Source organism: Rhincodon typus, chromosome 10 (assembly GCF_021869965.1).
Source record: "Rhincodon typus isolate 14 chromosome 10, sRhiTyp1.1, whole genome shotgun sequence".
Lineage (NCBI taxonomy): Eukaryota > Metazoa > Chordata > Chondrichthyes > Orectolobiformes > Rhincodontidae > Rhincodon > Rhincodon typus.
The window spans coordinates 44,191,909-44,212,273 of NC_063341.1; the positions used below are offsets into that span (position 1 = coordinate 44,191,909).

The following is a 20,365-nucleotide window of genomic DNA, read 5'->3' on the forward strand; positions in this document are numbered from 1 at the left end:
AGCAGGTCTGGCAGCTTCTGTGAAGGAGAAAACAGAGTTAATGTTTCAAACTGAGGTTCTGAGGAAGGATCACCGGACCCGAAACGTTAACTCTGTTTTCTCCTTCACAGATGCTGCCAGACCTGCTGAGCTTCTCCAGCAACTTTGTTTTTGTTCCTGATTTACAGCATCTGCAGTTCTTTTGGTTTTTATTGTTGGATATTCTCGGACTATGACTTGATACGTTGCACATTCAAGGACAAGAATGAAATGGTACAATCACAAATATCTTCCAAGAACTAGAATTACCATTTAAATATACATATCTCATACAGAATGTATTACTGGAGCTTATGTTTTCTATGCAGATCTTAACATTTTGAATGTTAAGGTTCCAAAAACTATATACTGCAATTGAAATGTATTTTTTAAACATAGAAAGATGGAAACGTAGAAGATAGGAGCAGGAGGCAGCCATTCAGCCCTTTGAGCCTGCTCCGCCATTCATGACGATAATGGCTGATCGTTCAACTCAATGGCCTAATCTGGCTTTCTCCCCATAACCTTTGATCTCGTTTGTCCCAAGTGCTATATCTAGCTGCCTCTTGAATACATTCAATGTTTTGGCATCAACTACTTCCTGCGGTAATGAATTCCACAAGCTCACCACTCTTTGGGTGAAGAAATGTCTCCTCATCTCCGTCCTAAATCGTCTAGCCCAAATCCTCAGACTGTGACCCCTGGTTCTGGACACACTCACCATTGGGAACATCCTCCCTGCATTTACCCTGTCTCGTCCTGTTATAATTTTAGAAGTATCTATGAGATCCCCCCTCATTCATCTGAACTCCAGCGAAAACAATCCTAACCTAGTCAATCTCTCCTCATACGTCAGTCCCGCCATCCCCAGAATCAGCCTGGTAAACCTTCGCTGCACTCTCTCGAGAGCAAGAGTATCCTTCCTCAGAAAAGGAGTCCAAAACTGCACACAATATTCGAGGTGTGGCCTCACCAAGGCCCTGTGTAACTGCAACAACACATCCCTGCTCCTGTACACGAAACCTCTCGCAACGAAGGTCAACATACCATTTGCCTTCTTTATCACCTGCTGCACCTGCATGCTTACCTTCAGCAACTGGTGCACAAGGACCCAGATCCTGCTGCACACTCCCCTCTCCTAATTTACACAGCCATTCGGGTAGTAATCTGCCTTCTTGTTTTTGCTTCCAAAGTGAAAACCTCACATTTATCCAAATTATACTGCATCTGCCATTGATTTGACCACTCACCCAACAACCTGTCCAGATCATGCTGAAGGATCTCTGCATCCTCGTCACAGTTCATCCTTCCATCCAATTTGGTATCATCTGCAAACTTTGAGATGTTACATTTTGTTCCCTCATCCAAATCATTAATTTACATTGAGAATAGCTGGGGTCCCAGCACTGATACCTGCAGCACCCCACTAGTTACTGCCTGCCAATTTGAAAAGGACGCATTAATTCCTACTCTTTGTTTCTTCTCTGCCAACCAGTTTTCTATCCATTTCAATATACTTGCCCTAATCACATGCGCTTTAATCTTGCACAATAATCTCTTTTGCAGGACTTTGTCAAACGCTTTTGGAAAGTCCAAATATACCACATCGACTGGTTCTGACTTGTCAACTCTACCAGTTACATCTTCATAGAATTCCAACAGATTTGTCAAGCACAATTTCCCCTTCATAAATCCATGCCGACTTTGTCTGATCCTGCCACTGCTTTCTAAATGATCCGCTATGAAATCCTTGATAATGGATTCAAGAATTTTCCCCACTACCGATGGCAAACTTACTGGTCTATAGTTCCCTGTTTTCTCTCTACCTCTGTGTTTGAATATTTGAGTAACATTAGTCCCTGCAGTTTGGAGGCTAGCTATTCCAGAGTCTATAAAATCCTGGAAGATGACAACCAATGCCTCCACTATTTTTACAGCTACTTTATGAAGTACTCTGGGATGTAGATTATCAGGCCCTGGGGATATATCTGCCTTTAATCCTATCAATTTTCCCAGCACCATTTCTCTATTAATTTTGTCTCCATCAAATCTTCCCTCTCACTAAATCTTGCATTCTTCAACATTTCCGTTAAACTTAAGAGTCTCTATATAAATACTGCTATTATGTATAATTTCCAACTAAGATTATCTTCATCTTATCCTCACATTGAGCAGTTCAGTTCTCTCATAAAATTTGTATCTATTCAAAACTGAATAAGAAATGGGATCCTCATTATGGTCTGGAAATGATGACACTTTCCTTGGCAAGAAACATACATTAAAGACATTATGAAATCAGGCTAGTTAAATTTACCATAATTGGTTATAATCTGTTGTAGTGTGCTGTAAATGCACTATCTGCTTTGTCACCGGAGATGTACAAAACTGATTAAACAATCCTCTTCGACCTCTCAAAATCACTTCTCTACCATTTCAGCATTTTTATGACAATACAACAACATGCGTGCAGTTAGATCTACCAAACCTCTTCAAGAGTGCATTACCAGACAATATCTGGCACTTATTAGCATAGGAAGCCATCAAGACAGTCTTTCGAAGTATCTTAAAGGAGGAATAAGATGGAGGAGCACAGCTGTTTTGAGAAAGAATTTCAAATCTTAATGCTTACCACCTCATCCCCATAACACTGTACATAAATGACAATGAGAAATCTATCAATCTCCACTTTAAAAATATTCAGACCTGAGCTTCCAAATGCCTCAATGGTAGAAAATTACAAAGGTGCACAATTCTAAGAGTAAAAAAAAATTTATATTTAATGTAGTGTTCACGTGGTAGGATCCGACTGGACATGAAAAATATGTGGTTTGGTGTGGGCCAAGATCAGTGATATCAGGCAGGCTGGCAGCATCACTTAAAAAGATGCAGTCAAGGTGCGGACCTCATGACAGTATGGAACAGTATGAAAGGTACTCTGGCACGAACAACTGCATGCTCAGCACAGAACCTGCCACTCCAGTTAAGATTTGTGAAAAAATACGTGTCATATCTTAAAACATCAGGATAAAAACTTGGGGTGAACGTCAGCAGAGAGACCCAAGCTTCATTTTCATAGCATTTTAAAAGAGTTGCAAGCATTATTCAAGCAATCAGACATTGGTGGAAGTGAAGGAGTGCAGGGGTTGAGACAAGAATTCTAGGCGTGCATAAAAACATTTCCTAAGGACTGCTGTTTGGGTCACTGAAATCTGTTACCCATCAGTGGAGCATCCTTCACCCACTGGTAGGTCTAAAATGGCATGTTTGTATGTTGCAAATAGGCTCCTCCCTGAAACAGTTGGGAACTTGGGCTGTCCTAGTGACAGCCCTGAAAGAAAAACAGTGTCATATTGGAAACAAGAAAGGGTAATGAGTGGTGCACTGACATTATCGTCCCATTATCCCTGCTGTTTATGCTACCGATTGTACTGGAGGCGTAAAAAGGCTGCAATTAAGAACAGAGAAAGATGGCCAGTTGGAAAAATAATATTCATTCCACTGTAAGCTTTCATTTCAGCATTTACAAATTATGACAGAAAATAAACCAAAAAAGGCACTTTGCAATCCTATTATAATTTGCTTTTCTAACAAACACAATGCAGATTCAAACACGAGTAATGATGATTTTACATTAGACTCAGCATTCGGATTGGCACTTTAAAAAACAAGTAGAACCTTTAGAGATCCTAAGGACACTTCTGCAATTATACCATCATTGAATACTATTTTGGAAAGAGGTTTGGATCTCTACCCAATTGGGAACCTATGAATTTTACAGGTAAAGTGGGCCTGACCTTTAGATGGAGATTCACACAAACACTTCATTACGCAACTCAAAATAGCTGCCTTGTCTCAAGTTTCTACGCATTGACAACTTCATTATTTCCCAGATCCCAGTTTGCTAACAGATACCCATATACTGCATTCAAGATAGGCTTGCATTTAATTTCATGCATTGCCTGTGCAAGTGCTCTCTTTTTACTTCTAGAAATGTTGTACAAAAGATATTTACTTCATACAAGCCTTAGGTAGCTCTGATGGCTTATGCATTCAGTTACAGAAAAGATCAGAATCTCTCAAAATGAACACTTTTTTGCATCTCTCATATTTCCTTCTGCCTCCTGAAGATGCATAATAATGCCTGGGTATGATGAATAAAACTTAAGGGGTCATCTGGCATTGATCTTACACCAAAGGACATGAGGTAAACCATGATGTGTACCAACTGCTGCCCAGACAAAGATCAGCAGAAACCACTATACAAACCTACGTCAACATATCATAAGAGCATAGGGACAAGAGGAGGACAGGCCCTCAAACCTTCTTGTCCTTCCAGATAACATTACTTGCAACACAACTCCACTTATCTTGATACACTGATTTAACAAGTAATGGTTAAAAAGTCCTTCACGGGGATTATTCCTGAATGGTCCAATTCGATCATGCCCTTGCTCTGGATTTCTCCAAAAGAGGATACTGTTTCTCTATTGCTACTTCACTGGTCCCTTAATAATTTTAAATAACTCAATTAGATTACTCTATAACATTTTAAACTCGAGACTACAAACCAACATTTTTCATACGGCTTCATACTTTAATCCTTTATCCATGGCATTATTCTAGTGAAATAGTCCTCTTTCAAGGACAATTTATCATTTCTGAAGTTTGGTGTCCAGTATGTTCGAAGGGTCTGACAAAGGCTGTGCAACTGAAGCATCATTTCCTCATGTTTGTATTCCATGCCTCTTCATATAAAAACCAGTGACCTTTATACACTGGTGTGTTCTCTTTTAGAGAGCTATTAACCTTCACATCCAAATCTCTTCTTTTAACAGCTCCTCATCGCTGCTTAATTTATTCAGATTTATCCAAACAAGGATTGCTTCACACTTCTCTATTTGAACTCAAGATATCAAAGATCTGCCCACTCATTATTGTGTCGTTTTGTAACTTCCTATTTACATTGACACATTTTGCTTAGCTTCTTAACTTGGTGTCATAATCAAAACCGGGTGCACCTTTCTGACACCTTGCATGCAAGACTGATTGGGCATTAAGGTTAAGTGTATAGGATGGAAAGCTACTGCTTTATTATAGAGCTCTATGTAACAGAATTGACAGTTATCTGAATTCTTGCTCCCACCTTGGATAAATTTTCTAATTGAAAATCACTATCTTATAATCTAGAAAATTTTTCAAAATTATGGCCAACATATCTAGATTTTTCTCATTTCTTTTGATTAATCAGATTCTGGAGGTTCATTTATTTGTTCATCATTGCCATTTTTTGAACTTATATCAAGTCTCCTTGGTGTCTCCCATGGCTTATTTCTAGATTCCTTTACTGACAGTGTGTCATCTTGTTTCATCATGAAAACAATATGGAAGTACTCATTTAATAATTCTGCCTTAGTTTCACAAGCATTCATCATTAATAGGCCAATTTTCATCTTTACTATTCTTCCTTGATACAGTTATAAAACCTTTTCCTTGCACATTTTCTTTATGTTACCTTCTTGCACCATCATTGCCTTCTTCAGCTCTTACAGCTCACAGAATTTACACTATTCCTTTGCATTGTGTAAGCTTAGTCATTTGATATTGTCTCGTACCTCATTTATTGACCATAGGTAATTAGCTACAAACATTGAACCTTTGTCTTTTATTGGTACGCACTAGTTACATATTGCACTGGAAATTTCTTGAATACTTGCTACTGTTTAACTTTACATTAACAATTAACTGTTTATTGTTCAGCTCAGTTTACTGCGGTTGAATAATGTCTCATCCCATTGAGGTTTGCTTTGGGTTACATTTAACATTCAAACATAATAACAAAATCAATCATATTATGGTCACAAGTTGCATGATGGTCCATTACTGCAGGTTTCTTAGTTAATTCTGAATGCTTACTTAGCAATTATTCTAATCAGGCTCTTCCCCTATTTATTGTGAAACATGTTACTCTAGAGAACTGCAACATTTAATACCGAGTCACAATTCATATATCTTATAAGATACTGAAAGAAGGTCAGGAGTTAAACTGCCACAAGAATCCAGGAAAACCATTCAAGGTGAGGTCACAGAAAGCATTAATCACTATGCCAAAGTGGAGGTCATAAGTAAATGAAACTCATTCATAGTTCAAGCTGACAAATGTACTAGTGGTATTATTTTAAAAAGTGAGAAGTTTTAACGAACAGATCATAGGAAATGTTAATAGCAGGAGCTGGAACCAAGAAAGGGTCCAGTTTCCACCTTGCTTTTTAGATCAAGAAAAATAAGTCAAACGTTCACTTGACAAAATGCCATCAATACACTGATACATGATAATGGTATATTGATAATGTGGGAAAATGTCAAGTAGATCACTTTGGCAAAATAAAGAATATTACTTAAACAGAGAAAGAATGCAGAATTCTGAAGTGCACAGGGATTAAGGTATTCTCTTGTATGAGTCACAGATGGTTAGTATGCAGTTACAGAGCACATAATCAAGAAGTGTAATGAGATTTGGTCTTTTATTGCCAGAGGAAATGAAAAGTAAGGATTTTATGCTTCAGTTATACAGGACACTGGTGAGACCACAGTGCAAACACTCATTCAGTTTTGGTCTCCTTATTTGAAGAGGTTCACTAGATTGATACTTGGAAATAAGTGGGTTCTCTTATGAGGATAGATTGAGCTTGTTTCCTCTGGGGTTCAGAAAACTTAGCTGATTTGATTGAGCGGTTAAAATCCTGAATAGTCTCAACAAAGGTGGACATGCAAAGGATGTTCCCTATTGTGAAAAAGTACAAAAAAAGGGGGCACTGTTTCAAAATTAGGGGTTGCCCTTTCAGGTCAGAGATGAGGAGAGCTTTTTTTCCCTCTTACTGTTGGGCAACTTTGGAACTTTCTGCCTCAGGAGGGTAGTGGAGACAGGGTTAGTGAATATTTTTAAGACTGTCGTGGACAGATACTTGTCAGGCAGAGAAGTGAAGGGTTATCGGGGTAAATGGAAATGCAGAGTTCAAAACACAAATAGATCACTTATGATTTTATTAAATAATAGAACAAACTCAAGGATTGGAACGGTCGACTTCTGACTCCTATTTCACATGTATGTACAGCAAAAGTGCAACATGGAATCTTATGGGATCAGCCTTAGATTGAACTAGTAGACTTGAAAATAGAGAAAGATACAGGAAAGTCAAAATTCACATATTAAAATGAAACCACCTTGCACTCTAAGCTTTGAGTACATGAGATAGTTGAAACATCAAAGAGTAAATGCTCAGAGAATGCAAAAATTGCCAGTTGCAACTTATCCTTTTTTTTTTGAAGGATACACCCTGCTGTGTGGGTCCTAATTGTGGATTCTGTTGCAACTGGTCTTTTGTGCATGTCTTGTCTTACGGCCTTTTAAAAAATAACTTTAAAACCATGCCCAGTCAGTGAAACACTTGGTCAGGATAGGAACGTTTCAAGCAGCAGACATCTAAAGAATTAATCTTGGATGTGTCAAAGTGGGAAATGCCAATAATGAGGATCAAAATGGCTTTGGCATCACATATGCAAAATCAAGTTGAACAAGAAAAATGTAGCCTCTTAATTCTTCTTTCCTTTCTGCCAACAACGTGCTTTATCAAATCTCAGAATAACATACCTTATTTCACTGAGTTAGTAAAACTCAGTCAAATTTTCTGCAAGGAAAGCAATAGGCTTCACAAAAACTTTGCAATAAATTAAAATATATTTTATAGCTTACCATGTAAGCTGTACATTAAAAGAAAATTACACTTCCATTGCTACAGATTACATCAATAGTTAAATAAGTAATAGTCACATAATTATTATAAAGTACTCACTCTACGCAATGCTTTGGAGAAGAATTACTCTGGTAGAACTCATCAGCATCATAGAATTCATCCTCACTGCTGGAATATGAAAAATCTGGGACTGTATTAGGAGACAGATTTATGTGGCTGGGCGAAGTGAGGCTGCTGCTTGGTGCTGACTGTCCACTTCCTAATTCACAGAAACACATAATCACACCTTAGCTACTTCTATTGATAGATTTTTTTCTAATACAAAGAAGATAGCCATAGAAGACAATATTACTTTTAAAAGCAACTTTTTTTTATTGTCTTAAGATACTGAATATATTGTAACATACAAACAGACATTTTAATCAAAAGATATATATTGTTAAATAAGTTATCAAATAATCTAGCAGCTTTGCAACATACATTTTACTTCCTATAATACTTTGTAACAATACAAATTTTAGCTAGTAAGCTATTTTGATTCACTGTCAAGGTGAACTCAGCTGAAATGCTCATCCATTTATCAAATGGAATAGAGTGACTGCTCTTCCTGTGGTTTCATGCATCTAATTATTTTTAATTTGCACACTGGAGGGTAAAAAGAGGCAGCACAAAAATGCTGTTCTGACAATAGGTCTCCAACTGTACTCCAGAGCTAACCTTTAAATAAGGTTTCCCCACTGTATAGAGTAAGATCTTATTGCATACAACAGAGAAGATCACTCTTTCATCCAGGACACAGGACTATTTATCCAAGCAGTATCGCAGAGAAGCTCCATCCCAATCTTATCCAGTGACCACATGGTAGTCTAATAGAATCAGGAGCAAGGAACCTAGCCAATTATTTCTTTTCTAACCATAATGTTAAATAAATAATCAAAATCATTTAGAAATGTTCTATTACAATTTACTCCAACAAAACTCTTCAGGGACTTAAGTCAAGCTCGAGGTAGGGGCGCTGTCACTGCACCACAGGACATACGCTTCCAGCTTAACAGTGCCTGTTGACTAACTGTTTGTGATTAAATAACAGCCTCATCAGGAAAAAAAAAGGAGCTACCTGGAATGCAACCAGCTAACCGTTGCTCAAATGGAGTAGAATTGAGTACTTAAACTATTTCACAACACAACTCATAAAACCAAGTATGCTCTTTGGGCAAATTTTAAATAAAAGGATTTATTTTCCTCAATTTACATTTTTAATACTTCACATTTTACAAGTAATGATGTGACTAGCATCTTGACATCAATGCTAATGAGAAGAATTTGATTTTGATCAACATTTCCAACACTACTTGAATAATGAAATGAACATGAATAGTTAGCTAAAAGCAAACAACTGTGGATGCTGGAGATCTGAAATAAAAGCAGAAAGTGCTGGAGAAATTTAGCAAGGCTCGCAGACTCTGTGGAAAGAAAAACAATTAACAAAAAGTCCAATATCATTCTTCTTCAGCACAGGGTCATGTCGAACTCAAAATATCAAATTTGTTTCTCCACAGATGGTGCCAGAACTGCAGGGATTCACCAGCACTTTTTTTTTTTGTTTTTATGAATGTTTAGGTCCTTCATTTCAGATAGGACAAGATGATAATTGGAAACAGTTGGTAAAATCGGCTGCCACCGTATGAAAATAAATAATGTTAACATTTTAATTGCATTCAGTCAGCTCAAGATGGCCATAAACTACTTAAAAACAAGAAGTTAAAAGCAGGCATTACAAATATGACATGTGTCAGTCATGAGATTATCAAACTAAGAAATAAGGCCATCTCACTTCGTTGTGTCTAAAATAAAAGTAAAGAAGAACTATGATGCTATAGCTTATAGAAATCTGGATGAGAGAAGGGCAGGACTGGCAACTCAATGTTCCAGGCAGGATACAGAGGATGTAAAAGGGATGGGGGAGTTGCATTATCGGTTAAAAGCGAATGTCACAGCTGCACTAAGACAGGATATCTTGAAGTGTTCATCCAGTGAGTCCAAATTGGATACAAACTTGGCCTGGTCATAGAAGACAGACAGTAGTTGTGAAGAAACATTAGAAAAACAGGAGGTCAGTGATTAGTGGCTGAGACCACTGTTGTTTGTAATATATATCAATGGTTTGGATGAAAATGCAGATAGTATGATTAGTAAGTTTGCAGATGACATAAAATTGTTGGAGTTGTGGACCGTGAGGAATATCGTCCAAGGATTCAACAAGATATAGATCAGTTGGAAAGTTGGGTAGAAAGTGGAAGATGGAGTTTAATCCAGACAAGTACGATGTAATGTATTTGGGGAGGTCAAATGCAAGAGGAAAGTACAGAGTAAATGGCAGGACCCTTAGGAGCATTGATATACAGAGGAATCTTGGGTTGCAAGCCCATAGCTCCCTGAAAGTGGCAAGACAAGTGGATAAGGCAGTAAAGAAGGTGTACGGCATGTTGCCTTCATTGGTCAAGTATTGAATACTAAAGTTGGCAGGTCGTATTGCAACTGTTTACAGCTTTAATTAGGCCGCGTTTGGAGAATTATGTGCAGTTCTGGTTGCCAAAGTATAGGAAGGATGTAGAGGCTTTGTAGAGGATGCAAAAGAGGCTTTTTAAACAGTATGAGACAACAAGGTGCAGAGCTGGATGAACACAGCAGGCCAAGCAGCATCACAGGAGCAGTAAGGCTGACGTTTCGAGCCTAGACCCTTCATCAGAAATTTAAACAGTATGATGCTTGGATTGCAATGTATTAGCTATAAAGGAGAAGCTAGACAAACCTTGGATTGTTTTTGCCAGAGCGTAAGAGTCTGAAGGGTGACCTGATAGAAGTATAAAAAATTATGCAAGGCATGGGTAGGACAGATAGTTGCAGTCTTTTTCACAGGCAGGAATGTCAAATACTAGGAGTCACAGATTTAAGATGAGAGGGGAAAGTTCAAAGATGATGTGCAAAGCAAATTATGTTTATGCAGAATGTAACAGATACTTGGAACATGTTGTCACGGGAGGTGGTGGAAGCAAACATGATAACATATTTAAGAGGCATGACAGACAGATCAACAGGAAGGGAGCAGAAGGATATAGATCATGTGCAGGCAGATGGGATTAGTTTAGAACGGCACCATGGTCAGTGCAGGCATGATGGGCTGAAGGGCCTGTTCCTGTGCTGTACTGTTCTATGTTCTAAAGCATAAAATGAATACACAACAGTCAAATACAGACTATCAAATTTGCATTCTTATATTTTTATAGCTATGTAATGCCAAAAATGAAACTGTATTAATGTACTCCTGTTTTCGGCATTTGAGTTTCAACAAACAGAAAGCATTGTCATGGCTCATTCTCATACTTCTCTTAAGCAATTCCTTAAGGTTGCTTCTAGGAACACAATAAAAGCTGAGTAACTTTAGTGCCTCAATGTCCTGTGTAGTTCAAGTGGGAAGATTCTTTAACTGTGCAACAAGAAAGCAAACCTTCATTCTATCACTTTGACACAAAGTGTTTCCTCCAAGCTTGGGCATGAAGAATTTCTTACATGAATAAACTGCAACTCCTTCTCTTAAAAAGTCATACATTAAGACATACAAATAAATTTACAGCTGACACATTAAAATTATATTGATTGTTCTCACCAACCTAATCACACCTAAACATCTATATCTACACATCATTGCATATTGATTTAAGCGTACATTTATAAAACAAAAGAAAATTCATCTCACCTGTACTGTTGGGGGTTGGTGTCTGATGGTTACCCATTGCATTAACAGCAGATCCCACAGCCAACGTTGATGGACGCTGCTCTGCTTTGCATAACTGAGCAGGCTCTGTAATAAAAAAAAACCATCATCAAAACACAGCATTACACAGTCTTCTTGAACAATAAAAATTATCTTGTAGAATGTTTGGAATAGATTCAGAAGTCCAACATGTACTTTTGTGATGAGTCCAGTTTCAAATAGTATACACTGTATTAATATATTTACAACACATCCTGTTTATTTTAAAATGTAACATTTCAACTTAAAAACAAAACAGGATCTCTTCTAATAATAACTATCAACTTCTTCATTTAACTAAATTAGTGATGCAGACAATACATTCTTCAATACAAATAAATTTGCAACTGAAAGGTAACAAATTGTTTCAGAGCTAATTACTTTTAATTACATGCTAAATTTTTATTACTCGGAATTAAGCTCTTTGGCACCGAAAATTAATTATCGCAAATGAGAAATCTTTCTTGCAGGATTTCTTTCTTGTTTGAAATTTTGGAATTGTTTGAAGTTAAGACTTATCATTCTTGTCATTCAGTTGAATTGGGTGTGCAGAGATTCTAACGAATATCTTGACTTCAATTTTGTTTGCTGTTACTTTTAGCCACCTAATTTAAAAATCAGATGGTGTGCAGTTTAGAGGGGAACTAGCAGCTGATTTTGTTCCATGCATCGGCTGCCTTTCACATATTGGGTGATAGATGTTACAGGTTTGGAAAGTGCTGTTGAAGGAGATTTGGTGACTTGATACAGCTTGCACAAGGTACACACGACTGCTTATGGTCTCGTGGCAGAAGTGGTGGATAGAACGGCTGTTTTGTCCTACATGGTGAGCATCTTCCGGTATCGTTGAAGCTGCAATCATCCAAACGGGGAGAATATTCACTGTTCTCCTGAACCGAGCTTTAAAATGGTGAGCAAACTCTAGGGAGTGAGGAGTGAGTTACTCATTGCAGAACTCCTGGTCTAACCTGCTCTCAGAATGGCACAGAAATAAGCCATTCAGCTCACCATGTCTGCATGCTTAAATAAACAAGCCACCCATTGTAAACGCACCTTCCAGCTATTGTCAAACCCTCCCGTTTTGCACTCGAGTTATCAGAAAATTATCCAGTCCCTTCTGAATTCCACAATTGAATCTCCCTCCATCACACTCTCAGTCAGTGCCTGTCTCAGACATCAATTGTCATACGAATACAAGAGTACACAAATTAGGAACAGGAGTCGGCCATTTAGCCCAACTAGCTTGTCATGCCATTTAATAAGATGATGGCCAATCGGATTGTGGCATCAAATCTACATTTTCACCAATCCCCTAGAAAGAGCAGAAAATGCACATATAAAGCATGTAGTAAACTATGGGAAAACAACTATTACAATCGAAAAAGGAACAATTTGCAGGCTTTTAGGGAGAAAGGAAGATGGTACATTCACTTCTGTCATCCAAGTCATCAATACATATTGTACATCATTGGGATCCCACCACTGATCCATGATGCACACCATTATTAAAGGTTGCCATCCAGAACCATATCCCAACTCAGTCCTCCTCCATGTTGAACACCAGTTGGAGGGAGCACTGAAAGTGGCAAGGGTGCAAAATGTACTCTGGGTGAGGGATTAGAACATCCATCACCAAGAATGGCTCGGCAGCATTACCACTGACTGAGCTGGTCAAGTCCAAAGGACACAGCTGCTAGACTGGGTCTGCGACAGAAGATGATAGAACCAACAAGGGAAAAACATACTTAGCTTCATCCTCACCAGTCTGCTTTCCTCAGGTGCTTCTGTCCATTATAGTATTGGTAAGAGTGACCACCACACAGTCCCTGTGAAGACGAATTCCCTTCTTCACTTTAAGAATATCCTCAATTGGGTTGTGTGATGGGACAGATTTCAAAGAGATAAAACAACTCAAGTCTGGGCAACCATGAGCTACCAGCAAATGCAGAATTGTACTCCAACAGAATCTGTAAGTGTAAGGGCCTGCCTATCCCCCACTCTATCATTATCATTAAGCTACAGGATCAACCCTGGTCCAATGACGAGTGCAGGGCATGTCAGGGGCAGCACCAGGAATACCTAAAAATGAGTGGTCAACCTGAGGAAGCTACACAACAGGACAACTTGTGTATTCAATAGGATAAGCAGCAATACTCTGACGGGCAGAGCAAAGTGCCTCTGCAACTGCTCAGGTCTATACTTTGCAGTACTGCCACTTCCAGTCACGAATGGTGGGGAGTAATTAAACAACTTACTGGAGGAAAAGGCTCCACTAATGTACCCATCCTCAACTGCAGAGGAGTCCAGCACGTCAGTGAAAAGATAAGGCTGAAGCATTCACAATAAACTTCAGCCAGAAGTGCTGTAGCAAATCCACCTCAGCCTCTTGCAAAAGGTCCCCAGCAGTACTGATAATTTGAAGTGCCAATTTGATTAATTTGATATCAACAAACGTTCGAGGTATGGATACTGCCAAGGTTATGGTCTCTGACATTCCGGCAATAGTGACAAAAACCTGTGCCTCAGAACCTGGTGTGCCCGCAGCCAAGCTATTCCAGAACAGCTACAGCACTGGCATCTACCTGACAATGTGGAAAACTTCACAGGCCTATGTTGTACATAAAAAGCAGGGGAAACGTAACCCATCCAATTACCGCCCAATCAGTGTACTCTCAATCATCAGCAAAGTGACGGAAGGTGCCATCAACTGCTCTATCAAGCAGCACACCTGCTCACTGACACTTAGTTGAGGTTTTACCAGTGCCCCTCAACTCCTGACATAATTACAGCCTTAGCTGGAATGTGGACGTAAGTACTGAGTTCCAGAGAGTGACTGCCCTTTACATCAAGGCTACATTTGATGCAGCATGGCAACAAAGATCTCTAGCAAACTGGAGTCAAACTCTCCTTGGTTGGAATCATACCTGGAACAATGCAAGATGGTTGTGGTGGCTGGAGGACAGTTGTCTCAGTTCCAAAACTTACCTGCAGGAATTCCTCAGGATAGTGTCCTAGGACCTACAAACTTCAGCTGCATCACAAGGTCAGAGCAAGTATGTTCGCCAGAGACTGCACAACTTTCAGTATCATTCCTAACTCCTCAGGTACTGAAGCAGCCCTTTTCCAAATTGTTGAGTGTGCTTCAACACTATCTTTTGCACTGACATGCTGGGGTCCTCTGCAATTGAGGAAGGGAATATTTGTGGAGTTTTCTCCTCCAATAAGTTGTTTAATTGCCCACCACCATTCATGACTAGATGTGGCAGTACTGCAGAGCTTAGTTGAGAGTAGTTGGGTTGCAGTCACTTTGCTCAGTCTAACAGAGTATTGCTGCTTATGCTGTCGAATACACAACTGGTCCTGTTGTGTAGCTTCATCAAGTTGACAATTCACTTTTATTTGTGCCTGGTGCTGCTCCTGACATGGCTCAATGAAGAGTGCAGGAGGACAAGGCTGATCCCCTGGCTTGATAGTAACGGTCAAGTGGGAATATTTCAGGCCACGAGGTGCTGGAGTACGCTGCTGCATGCCATGATCCACAGCGCCTCATGGATGCTCAGTTTTAAGTTGTTAAACCTGTTCCAAGTCGTTCCCATTTAGCACAGCAGTAGTGCCATACAGTATGAAGTAAAGTATGCTCAATGTGAAGGTGGAACATTGTCTCCACAAGGATTGTGCGTGGTCATTCTAATCAATAATGTCATGAAGAGGTGTATGTGTGACAGGCAGATGGGTGAGGATGAAGTGAAGCATGCAGTTCCATCACCACGGACTATAGATTCAGTATAGCAGCTATGTCCTTTAGGATTTGACCAGTTGCCCACCCACACTAAATTCTGCGTCCTTGCCTCCTTTAGAAGAAACACTAAGTTGTGTTCAACATGGACGAGTACTGATTCTGCAGCCAAGGGCAGGTGGTGCATGATAATCAGCATGGGATTTCCTTGCCTATGTTTGAACTAAACATTCAGTTCCCAGCTTTGATCAGCATGTAGCTGAATGTTCAGTTCCCAGTTTTGATCTCCTTGCAACCATGTCACCGTAATGGCCAAGATCATACCCATTAACCTCAATATGAGCCATTAATTAATTCATTCTATTCTAAATACAAAACCCTTTCAAGTAAAGACTATTAATTTGGCCATTTTACCTCTTGGTCCCTATTTCCCACTTTTTAATGCTTGTATATTCTGTCCCTTCCTGACCCAGTCTGGGTATGCTTTTCAAAACAGATGCCCTGCAATGCCACCAATCCTTTTGATTAACACGTCGAGATTTCTCTCGTCCTGAATTGTCCCCACATCTGATTAGTAACAATATAAAATATCACCTTCAGACATTTAGTACAGTTTGTGTGAAAGTTGACTTTGAACTTTCAGGATAAAAGATAAATTTTGGCAACTACAGGTTAATTATTGACTGCATTTGACAGTCATATGGACACAAACAGGGTGAAGTGTTGAAGGATGCTTAAGAGCAACTTAGAATCCAGGATGAATTTGACTTTTTTCCCGAAATGGTAATAACACCCTCAAATTGTAATTAAAAATGTACCACTTAGTACTAAAATTTCAATTACTATGGTCAATTCCTGTCAGCAAACACAGGAAATTTCCTTTTCACGGTGGAGGCGATGGCCTGGTGGTATTATCGCTACACTGTTAATCCAGGAACTCAGCGAATGTTCTGGGTGCCTAGGTTCAAATCCCGCCACAGCAGATGGTGGAGTTTGAATTTGATAAAAATAAATCTAGGAAATATTGTCGATTGTCAGAAAAAAACCATCTTGCTCAGAAATGCCCTTCAGGGAAGGAAATCTGCTATCCTCATCTTGTCCGATCTACATGTGACTTCATACCTACAACAACGTGGCTGACTCTCAACTTACCTCTGAAATGGCTTAGCAAGTCACTCAGTTGTATCAATCGCTACAAAGACCCAACAAAGAAATGAAACCAGACCATCTACCCAGCGTCAACCTAGGCACCGGAAAAGACAACAGCAGAAACAGCCTGTCGACTCTTCAAAGTCCTTCTTACGAATATCTGGGGGCTTAAGCCAAAATTGGGAGAACAGTTTCACAGACTAGTCAAGCAACAGCCTCAAATAGTCATACTTAAGGAATCATACCTGATAGACAATGACCCAGACACCACCATCAGTATAGGTGGATATGTCCTGTTCCACCAGCAGGACAGACCCAGCAGAGGTGGTGGCACAGTGGCATACAGTAGGGAGGGAGTTGCCCTCTGAGTTCTCAACAATGACTCCGGATCCCACCGAGTGTCATGGCTTCAGGTTAAACGTGGGCAAGGAAACCTCCTGCTGATAACTACATACAGTCCTCCTTCGGCTGATGAATCGGTCACGCTGATTTGATTTATTACTGTCATACATACCGAGATACAATGAAAAGTCTTGTTTCGTGTTCTAACCAGCCAAATCATACCTTAGCTAAGCACATCAGGGTAATGGAACAGAATGCAAAATATATTGTTACAACTACAAAGAAGGTGCAGAGAAAGATCAAGTGTAATACATGAGAAATCCATCCATAAGTCTGATAATAGCGGGGAAGATGATGTTCTTAAATCTATTGGTACATGTATTCAAACTTTCGTATCTTCTGCTCAATGGAAGAAGGTGGAAAAAAACAGTATTACCAAGATGGGAGGGATCTTTGATTATGTCATAATGTCACAGAGTCATACAGTACAGAAACAGACCCTTTGGTCCAACTCATCTGCGCCAATCAGACATCCCAATTTGACCTAGTCTCATTTGTCAGCTGTCGGCCCATAACTCTCTAAACCCTTCTTATTCATATACCCATCCAGAAGCCTATTAAATGTTGTAATTGTGCTTGTCTCTACCACTTCCTCTGGCAGCTCATTCCAGACTCTGCATGAAAATATTACCTCTCAGGTCCTTTTTAAATTTCTCCTCTCTCACTTTAAACATTTGTCGCTTAGTTTTGGAAACCCCCAACCTGGGAAAAAGACCTTGGCTTTTCACCCTATTCATGCTCCTCAGGATTTTATAAACCTCTATAAGATCACCCCTCAGCCTCTGACGCGCGAGGGAAAAACCTCCATCATAAAGTTAGAAGTGGGGATGTTCACGGATAATTGCACAATGTTCAGCACCATTTGTGACTCCTCAGATATTGAAGCAGTCCATGTTCAAATGCAAAAAGACCTGGACAAAATCCAGGCTTGGGTTGACAAGTGGCAAGCAACATTTGTGCCACACAAATGCCCGTCTCCAATAAAAGACAAACTAATCATTGCCCTTGACATGCAATGGCAATTGACATCACTGAATCTCCCACTATCAACATCTTGTGGGTTATCATTGCCCAACAACTTAATTGGACTCGCCACATAAACATAGTGGCTACCAGAACAGGTTAGAGGTTAGGAAGGCTGTGGTGAGTAACTCACCTCCTGACTCTCCAAAGCCTCACCACATCTCCAAGGCACAAGTCAGGCATGTGACGGAATATTCCCCATTTGCGTGGATGGGTGCAACTGCAACAACACTCCAGAACCTGGACACCATCCAGGACAAAGCAGCCCGCTTGATAGGCACCACATTCATGTGCATCCACTCTCTCCACCAGTGTGTACTATCTACAAGATGTACTGCAGAAATTCACTAAAGGTTCATAGACAGCACCTTCCAAACTCATGACCACTTCCATCTAGAAGGACAAGCGCAGCAGATACTTGGGAGTATCACCACCTGCAAGCTCCCTTCCAAGCCACTCACAATCCTGACATGGCAATATATCTCTGTTCCTTTGCCTCGCTGGGTTAAAATATTGGAATTACCTTCCGAGGGACATTATGGATCAACCTACAGCATGTGGACTGCAGTGGTTCAAGAAGGCAGCTCACCACCACCTTTTCAAGGGCAACTAGGGGTGAATAATGAATGCTGGCTCAGTGATGGCCACATCCCACAAGTGAATACAAAGCAAATCACTGCAAGTATAAATATTTTAAAATTTGCTTCCTCCCTACTTGTATAAAATTTGGATAATATGGATGAATTGGGCAAGCATTATTACATATTAAATGATTCCACCACCTTCCACCCTCCCCGACCTCCCCCATCCCCCCCCCCCCCCCCCCCCCCCCCCAACAAATAATTAAAATGGGATGCATATCCTGGCTTGCCTCAAAACAGAACTGATAGGCATACTTGCAAATGCTGGATAAAGCTCACATAGTTTTAAATTAATGTTTAACCACGGAACAACTTTTGTTTTGAAATCCCAAAGAGTGCATGGTAATGATGGAGCCAGTCAGTTCTCTTTTCCATACGAAAAAGCTACTGCTACCAACACACTAAAATTAACTAGTGGAAATAACCACATACCTGGTGGTAAAACAGTTTGGGTAGGCATAGTGCTAATTACAGTCGACTCCAGAGGATTAGGGTGAAAAACTCCATCGACCGGGTTGATGGTACTCTAAGGTTAGAGAAAGGGTGATTTTAAAAACAGCTCCAGGCCATCATTACAGGAATAATTAAAGGAAGTGGAACACAGAAACAGATCCAGATGGAAATCTGCTTAGACCTGAGGAAGAGAAAGCTGAGGAGAAACTTAAAAACTAATGAAAAGAAAAAAAAATAATCTAAAAAAAAAATGTGTTCCAGTCTATTTTCACAACAGCAATCAATGCAACTTGATGTTAGTAACATCAGCTGTTATCATTTTGAATATCATGCAAATACATGTCCACTGGTTTAGGGCACCCAGTATTTGAAGAATGTTATTTACTTTCAATCTGATTTCAAATATGAAAGAATTGATACACGACATACTCAATAACCATGTATAACTTCTCAAAATTACATAAGGTTTTTTTGTAGATTTTTCACTAAACAACGTTTCATTTTAAATGCATGAAAGCATCAGCAAACTGAAATGTATTTAAAAAAAGACTAGAAAAATACTCCTGAATATTTTGATGGTGTTAGACACAATTCAGTCTATGTTTGAAACTCAATTACAATGTTAATCAATCAGCAGCCAAGCAGCAATCTCAAAACGATACATCTCTGTAATACGATATCTAAATTTGGGTATATTAATTTTGAATGGTGCTATTATTGCAGTCTACGACTCATGATTACAGCAAAGTACAAAAAAAAGTTTAACGTGCATCAAAACAGTAAAATTGTCAAAAACCTAATCAACATTAAAAAAATGTCAAAACAACAAGGATATTACCATGTAATGGATATTAGAAAAACACAAATACTGAAGTTTTTCTCAAGTAGTACAATTTCCTGTTCATTTTAAATCAACTTGTTTTATAGTCAATTCAAAACTTTCAAGTGCATATATACAAAACAAAGTGTATTCATTGTACTTAAAAAGCGCATATTTCAGTTAGCATTTCATATTGATATCAACAAATACACAATAAACTAAAATGATAGAATGTCAATCATAAACATTTTGTAAGACTGACCATACATCATAGAAGAGCACTATTGAAATGTAAATGTATTACAGTTTCAAACTGCATGGCATTCAAAAATATACCAGCAGACAAAGTTTTTGAGGTATAAAAAATACTGAATAGCATCTAGTCCTACAACCAGGTGAAGGGACGCCAAGCAAATAGCAAGCACTCAAGAAAGTCAGGGAGTTGGATAGAGAATTAAAGATTTCCAGCTGCATGATTGATTTTCAGAAAGATCAGACCCATTTCAGAGTTGAAAGTTTCATAACCCAGCATCTACACAGGCTTACAAATCACAAGTT

At 39.2% G+C, this 20,365-nt stretch overlaps 1 protein-coding gene across 7 annotated transcripts in view; it reads right to left on the reverse strand.

Annotated features, from left to right (window-relative positions):
• Positions 1-20,365, reverse strand: part of osbpl9 (oxysterol binding protein-like 9) — a 121,667-nt gene that overhangs the window by 42,163 nt on the left and 59,139 nt on the right. For all 7 annotated transcript variants that reach the window (XM_020528317.2, XM_020528316.2, XM_048601653.1 and 4 more), the window contains 3 exons: positions 18,967-19,060; positions 11,527-11,631; positions 7,869-8,028 (listed from right to left, as the gene is read on the reverse strand). In XM_020528317.2, coding sequence (XP_020383906.2) covers positions 7,869-8,028; positions 11,527-11,631; positions 18,967-19,060 — 359 coding nt within the window. The remainder of the gene's footprint in view (positions 1-7,868; positions 8,029-11,526; positions 11,632-18,966; positions 19,061-20,365) is intronic.